This window comes from Mandrillus leucophaeus, unplaced genomic scaffold, assembly GCF_000951045.1.
Source record: "Mandrillus leucophaeus isolate KB7577 unplaced genomic scaffold, Mleu.le_1.0 Scaffold41, whole genome shotgun sequence".
Classification (NCBI taxonomy): Eukaryota; Metazoa; Chordata; class Mammalia; order Primates; family Cercopithecidae; genus Mandrillus; species Mandrillus leucophaeus.
In genome coordinates, this window is record NW_012104365.1 from 1,614,281 (window position 1) to 1,621,756 (window position 7,476).

Here is a 7,476-nt window from a genome sequence, read left to right on the forward strand (position 1 = left end):
TCCCAGGGCGCTGGGCAGGACCGCGGAGCTCGGGCCTCTGGACATGGTCCCGCCGGCCGTCGGAAGATGGGAAGACAGGGATGAGGGACGGCCTCCCGACCCCGCGACAGCTCCCTCCGTGCTCAGAAGCCCCTGAGAGTTCTCCGTATCTGCAACCTGCGGGAGACCTCTCGGGCCCGGTACGCCCTACCCTTGGTTCGCCACCTTGCCCCTCGAGTCCTTGTCCAGGTCCTCCGCTTCTTGCAGTTAAAGAAATTGTAAGAGAGGGGGTGCTTCTTTAGTTGAAGCTTTCAGAGGCCTCCCGGGAGCGCAGGGTAGCGCCTCTGTTTTTTTTTTCTTGCTTTCTTGGAGGTTCTTACAAGAAGGCTGCGTTCCGGGAGCGGCCCCTCCCACTTTCCCGGTCCGCAGCGTTACTTACAAGGCTGCAACTTGACCGGGTGCAACTTCCTAGCGAGCCTCCGCCCCGCCCCTCGTGACGCCGCCTGCAGGCGGGCCCCCGCCTGCCCCAGCTCAGCCCGGGAGCTCCGCTGAGCTGCGCGCCGCCGCCTCCAGCTCCCCTGCCGCAGCGCGCCGCAGCCGGGCCTCCCCGCGCGGGCGCCGGAGAGGAAGGAAGGCTGGCAGCCTCGTCACGTGTCCGCTGCAGTCGCGAAACAGGTCTGATCAATTTCTGTTTACGTCTGCCTGGACTGCGCGCCTATCGATTATAGACTTTGCACAAACGGAGGACAAGGAAAATGCATGCTGCGTGTCCTTAGATTTCTGGGTTGTGGATGGGAGGAGTGCTGGTGCAAAAACCGGCCTTGCCGGGATATGGTCGCAGGCTAATTTTAAACATCAAGGCCAGCCCACACTTTGGACAGGTTCACTGCAACCTGGACCCTTGGCCAAACCGAGGGAGCCTCGCTGCGTAGAGGAGCAGCGTCATGTCCACATCACCCAGAATGCTTTGCCGCACCAAATGGCCAGCAGATTCCCTTGAGGGTGGGGTGGGGAGGTGCTGCTGTTGTCTTCCTGGACTCAGCGCCAGAGAGGAAGACAGGGGAACAAGAGTTATTACCCGGTGATGACTTCTGCAGCTGCCCCTAATCAGCCTCTGGCGCTTGGGAAGCATGTTTGTAGGCAGAATCTCCGAAACAAATCTTTTAGCTTTGTTTCCAAGCAAGTCAGAAACACCAACAAGGCCTGGAGCTTGTTTTCTGCCTCTTTAGTACACTGCAAGCATTCGTGTCTCTCACCCAGTAGCTTTGAGCACAAGACCCCACAGCCTTTGGTGTAAAGCTTACCAGGTGAAATGAAGTGGAAAAGATGCAAGTGCACTTTCCAGAGAGCAGTTTGGGACAAGGCATTCCATTAAGAAGGTTCGTTTTTACTGTCCAGAAGGACAAAGCAGAAAAAAACCAGACAAATGAAAGGGGGTTGATTCAAGAACATTTTCTACGTCTAAAATGAGTCAAGGCTGTTGATTGTGGTATAATTCATTAAATGTGAGAGAGTGATTTTATTTATCATTGGATGTAAGCTAACTAAAAAGGCTTACATGATTATTGTGGAAAAAATACAGGAAATTTTCAGGAAGAAAGTAAAAATCTTCTGTAATCACATCTCTTATTTTACAGAGACAGGTGACATGGAAAAGAGAAGTACCCAATTTCCATTCAGTGCACTTTTAATAGGCCACTCAAAATGAGAAGGGAATAACAGCAATATGTGGTATGGGTCAACAATGTTTCACAAAGAGATAATATATAATATGTAATATATATGAATATATGGAAAATCTTATAATGGATTGATGTGATAGAGAAGGCCGAAAAATTGAATGGGAACATTCCTCCTAGAGTTTAAGCTCTTTCAGAACAGGGACATGCATAATCACTGCCATTTTTCTGGGTACTCCTGTAATTACTTGTTGAATGAATGAATGATTGGGCAATACAATGATTGAACACTGGAATAAGACCTGACATTATTGGCCTTCCAAATTTCTTCAACATGTTATTTCCAGGGAAGATTATACCTGTGTGTGAATAGGGAGAGAGAGAGAGAGAGAGAGAGAGAGAGAGAGATGGAATCCACTCACAGTATTTATAGTAGTGTGATCCTGTGATCCTGTCTCTGATATCTACTGTAATAAACAGAAAAGACAAAGCTGTAAGCATAAGACAATGTCTCCCTTCCCCAGTATTTCACAACTCAACCGCTATATGATCACAGCCCTAATATTTCAATATTATACAAGTATTAAAAAACAAATAAGTGAAAAACCAACCAATACTGGTGTTAGGACCATTTGCAATCAGTAGTTACTGACAATATTCTGTTGCTTCTAGTTCCGGTGGTGAGGAGACCTTTCCAAATATAAGAGGAATAAAGAAGTCACCTCCCCAGCTGTCATCATCTTCCAGCAGATTGAGCAAGAATATTTTGAGCACTACAGGAAAGGTAATGTCAATTTAGAAGAAAAATCTTACTTAGATTTATTCTGGGATTTTTGTTTGTTTGCTTGCTTGTTTCTTGTGTACGTGTTCACAGTATTTATTACTGCATCCCTGTTTTTTAGACAGTCCATCAAACCCTATATGATGATCAGCCATGTGATTTTTTCAAGAAGAGGAATAGGGTGAATGAATCTCATCAGAAAAGCAGGTAAATAGTTTTAGTATAATTGTTTTATCTTGCGAAAGGCTCATTATCTCTCTTGTCCAGATTGAATATGTGGAGTGGGGAAAAAAAGTAAGTCTATAGATAAGAAATATACATTTATATATTTTTTTCTAGCAGAAATGAGTGGAAAAGTGGTTTAAGCATAATAGTGGATAAGGATTCCAGTGGTCATAATTCTGGCAGTTGTTAGCAGAATTATAATTTTGAATAAATCCTTTAATGCTTTTCTATGTTAGTTTCCTTTTATATAAAAGGATACAGACAATAATTAATTTTTATGGATGCATATTGACAAGCAGAAACAAAATGTTTTAACAGTGTTATGAATTCTGAATAATGGAGATTCCTTCATTTTTTCATTCATTTATTCAACATTTATTGAGCACACATTGTACTATTGGCAATGATTTAATATCCTCCATATTTATTAATTAAAATGTAGCACGTATTCAAATAGTTGCTTAGTTTATCTGAAACCACTGGGCAAATGAACCTCTGAGGTTTCCAGAAAGCATGTTTACCACCCATTTCTGTTCATTCTATCTGACTTATATTACAGAGAAGTATTATTAATCAAAATGACACATTCTTGGTAAATAAATTGAAAAGAGAATATTTTCAACCCTGATGTGAGATTCGGCCTCAGAATAAATTATGCCAGAGAGAATTAGTTGCTATACTCATAATGCACACAGTATTCATTGTTCCCTTTACCTGCTATTCACAAGGTAGCACTAAGACCCTGTGTTTTCATTCATATGTGTTACAAGGCACCATATGATTTTATTTCTGTTCTGTAAACACAATTTTCCCAAATGTGTTTTCTGTTTGAAAACATTTTAACAAGCTTTTGATTTAAGGTACAGGTTTGTATGTGCAATACTTTTATATATTAAAATTTCCCTCAGCTCAGAATCACCACTAATCAGGAGTGATTAAACTGCAAAACTTGCATGTTATATCATATTTATACTTAATTTAAAATAGGTATATAAAATAAAACTGTTTTTACTTCTGAATGTTATTAAATGCTTTTGATTGTAACAATTCCAGAGTCTGCGACTGATTTTTTTCCGAACTAAGGTTTTTTTTTAAAGTACACACGATTGCACTAAAAGTATGAAACAAGCACTTTGAGAAATGTTTTTCCTAAACGCTAATATTTTATATAAAATGGAAACTGTGCGTTCTCTTTTGTCACATGCATTATATAATGTATCTCAAATAGAGTATTATATGGAAAAATGTTCTGTAAAATTATGCTGTAAGGAGTTTGGAGGCTGACATTTTCTAATGCCTAGTAATAGCTGAGACAAAAAAGTACAACTAGAAGATTATTTTTTGTTTGTTTAATTATAGCCAGACCATTTTTTGTCATACATGGTAAGAAGTGCAGTTTTGTTTTCTCATAGCAATATGAATGCTGGCCCATCTTGGAATAAAGTGCAACATTCAAAGAATTCTTCAGGAAAAAGGCAGAGTAAATCCCAAGTACCCCACGCTGCTTCTCAGCTGAGAAGCAGCCTCACAGCTGTCACCCAGCCAACTGAAGAAAAACTTAAAGAAAGCATTGCCCCAGAAGCAAGACGCAAAAGGAATCCACTCGGTTCCAGGTGTCAGGGGGCCTCAGGGAATAAATTGTTTCTTGATTTTCAGTCAATGAAAATTATTAAAGAGGATGCTGATGAGGACAGTGCAAGTGATCTCTCTGATTCGGAAAGAATTCCCATTCCTCCTTCTCCCCTCACACCTCCAGATCTCAATCTTCGAGCTGAAGAAATTGATCCAGTTTACTTTGATCTTCACCCTGGTCAGGGCCATACAAAGCCTGAGTACTATTATCCTGATTTCCTTCCACCCCCTTTCAGCTCCTGGGACTTACGAGATATGGCTCTGCTTCTGAACGCAGAGAACAAAATGGAAGCTGTGCCCCGAGTGGGAGGACTTCTTGGGAAGTATATTGATAGACTTATTCAGCTTGAGTGGCTGCAGGTCCAGACTGTACAGTGTGAAAAAGCAAAGGGGGCCAAAGCAAGGCCCCTCACTGCCCCTGGGACCTCAGGGGCACTGAAAAGCCCTGGGAGAAGTAAGCTAATTGCGAGTGCTCTGTCCAAGCCACTACCTCACCAGGAAGGGGCTTCAAAGTCAGGCCCTTCCCGAAAGAAAGCTTTTCACCATGAAGAAATCCACCCATCACATTATGCATTTGAGACTGCCCCCAGACCCACTGATGTGCTTGGTGGTACCAGGTTTTGTTCTCAGAGGCAAACCCTTGAAATGAGGACAGAAGAAAAGAAAAAGAAATCCAGTAAGAGTACGAAGCTGCAACGTTGGGATCTGTCCTGCAGTGAAAGCAGCTCTAAGGTGGAAACCAACGGTAACATTCGAATTCCCAAACAGGCAGCTGTGATTCTGGACTCAGCAGATTCCTGTAAAGCCTCCAAAACACAAGCACATGCACATCCTAGGAAAAAGGGAAAGGCAGAGAGCTGTGGTCATGCCACTGTATCGAGTGAGAAAAAACTGAAAACAAATGGAGTAAAGCAAAACACATATAAACTAAAATAAATACCTACAATGATGAATTGCCAAGACCTGCAGGTACCTCAATATTAGAGTTCTTCCAAAAGTAAAAATACTGTGAATTTTAAGGAATTTTACAATTACTGACATTTAAGTAGTTGATTGGCACTTTTGTCCACCTTTATTTCTACCCCTAGTGGAGATATTTTCAAAGAGAGGTGTCTTTCAATAAGCCTTTCTTTGTGTTGTCAGTCTTAGGCAAATGAGAGCCCTTCAGATAAAAATTACCTAAAACATGTGCCATATAAAGGAATAAGATGGCACCTCTCCAGGGAAAGTATGGGCGAAACCTGGGCTACAGTAGCCGGCCTGTGTAGAGCAGATAGTGGTGTTCTCTCTCCATTTTCACACGCACATAAGTATATAAAAGAGTGCAGACTGTTTCAAATGGTGTGGAATCCTAAATGTTTAAAATAAGGCTCTTCTTGCCCACTCCCTCTCTTACTTTTTTATAAACTCCTCAAGCAAAATTTCTGTTCATTTTACCCTTAGGAGAAGCTTTAGTTCTTCCTCAAGTCAGGGAGTAGTGAGTTTGTATTTTGAGTAGTAATTTATCACTAAGCTGGTTGCTCTTTAGAGACAGTGGAATCTAGTACTTTAATACATTTTCTCTGACTGGTTTTTTTTTTTTTTTTTTTTGGTGAGGGTGGCATTTTAAACTTAGAGGTGGTAGTAAAACCCACTTTTGAGTTCTCCGAACTGAGGTTAAAATAATTTTTAGAATTTTCCAAAGTCAATGGGCTTAGCATGATTACTGCTGTTTGGTGGGGCTGAGAATGAAATATTTGACACTCTGGAATTGCTGGCATGTAAGACTTCTCCAGAGAGACACCACAGGGAAATGACTCTTAACAATTTGTAAAGGAAGGGCCATAAAAGGATCAAAACATATGGACCTACATTCAATGTAATAGTTACAAAGTTACTGATTTGGGTTCCACACCCTGTGGTCCTTAGTCAAAAATAATGATCTGTTTCATTTTGCAAGAGCAGGATTTTATTATTTTGCTTGGGGTGAGGGGCGGAGAGTAGAATATGAATAAGGTTGCTGAATGAATTCTAAACTCCCTTATCTGGTCTTCAGGCTTCCGGACTCTCTCCAACCCTTCTTATTTAACTGCAGTTAAATATCTTCTTGTTCCTATAGTTGTGCTGTGAGCTTTCTGTTTATATTTGTGCAGTGTATTTTAATACTGCCCATGTCGTTATAGTTGATTTTATCCCTTTAAACAATTATTGTATTTGTTTTTGACGTAGAGGTTTCAATTTTTTCACCTTTGGGGCAAATGAAAAACTTGGCATTTTTCATTTGGGAATATATAATAGCTTGTAAACTTTTCAGACAGCAGTAAATGTCTGAAAAAATATCAAAAACAGCATAAAGACAAGATTATGTAGCTATAATTATATGTATATAATTATAAAAAGCAATGTGCAAAGGTTACATTTTAAGGTCTTTCAAAATCTGATTTTAATCATACCAAATGACATAAAATTTTTTATGGGAGGCTTTTTCTTTCAGGACTTAATTTTTAGACTTGTACAAGTTCCTTCTTACATTCTTTCCCTCTCACGCCATCCTACTGGAGAAAGCTTACTTTTACACTCAGATCGTACTTTAAGCTTTTTATGTGAACAAAAGATGTACATATGGTAAGCATTACTTCCGTAGTCCTCAAGTATACTATAACTTTTGTACTTAGTATGTGTTTTATATTTGGAAAACATCACTACTCTTAGTTTTCGTGTAGTTCCTGAGTGATGTCTGTGTGTTCCTTGCCTGCCCTATTTTGTGAGCACAGATTATTCTGTTATCCATGGCTGGCATTTCACTTACGATCCTTTCTCTGCTAGATTTTTATGCAGCTCTCTATGAAGTTTCATGGCCAATAGATATTGAAAAGCATGATATTCTATACATAAGTGTATATGTATATATACTCCTTATATTAATACTAAAGGGTTTATGCTGAGTTGCTGCCTTTCTCTGTAATGTATCCACATGCATGCTCTTAGAGACCTTGAATGGTTGAGGGTAAAGTGATTTATTAGTAATTCTACTTGCCTTGTGTATGTCTGAGCTGAAGACAATCATGATTAAGAAATTTAGAGGTGGCTGGGCACGGTGGCTCATGCCTGTAATCCCAGCACTTTGGGAGGCCGAGGCGGGTGGATCACCTGAGGTCGGGAGTTCGAGACCAGCCTGACCAACATGGAGAAACCCCATCT

General features: G+C 40.7%; 1 protein-coding gene across 1 annotated transcript in view; it reads left to right on the forward strand.

Moving 5' to 3' along the window:
- Nucleotides 1-492: 492 nt before the first annotated feature.
- Nucleotides 493-7,476, forward strand: part of FAM217B (family with sequence similarity 217, member B) — a 9,044-nt gene continuing 2,060 nt past the window's right edge. Inside the window, exons 1-4 of the mRNA XM_011992338.1 lie at nucleotides 493-654; nucleotides 2,331-2,442; nucleotides 2,561-2,646; nucleotides 4,077-5,265. Coding sequence (XP_011847728.1) covers nucleotides 4,081-5,232 — 1,152 coding nt within the window. The 5' untranslated portion in view covers nucleotides 493-654; nucleotides 2,331-2,442; nucleotides 2,561-2,646; nucleotides 4,077-4,080 and the 3' untranslated portion in view covers nucleotides 5,233-5,265. The remainder of the gene's footprint in view (nucleotides 655-2,330; nucleotides 2,443-2,560; nucleotides 2,647-4,076; nucleotides 5,266-7,476) is intronic.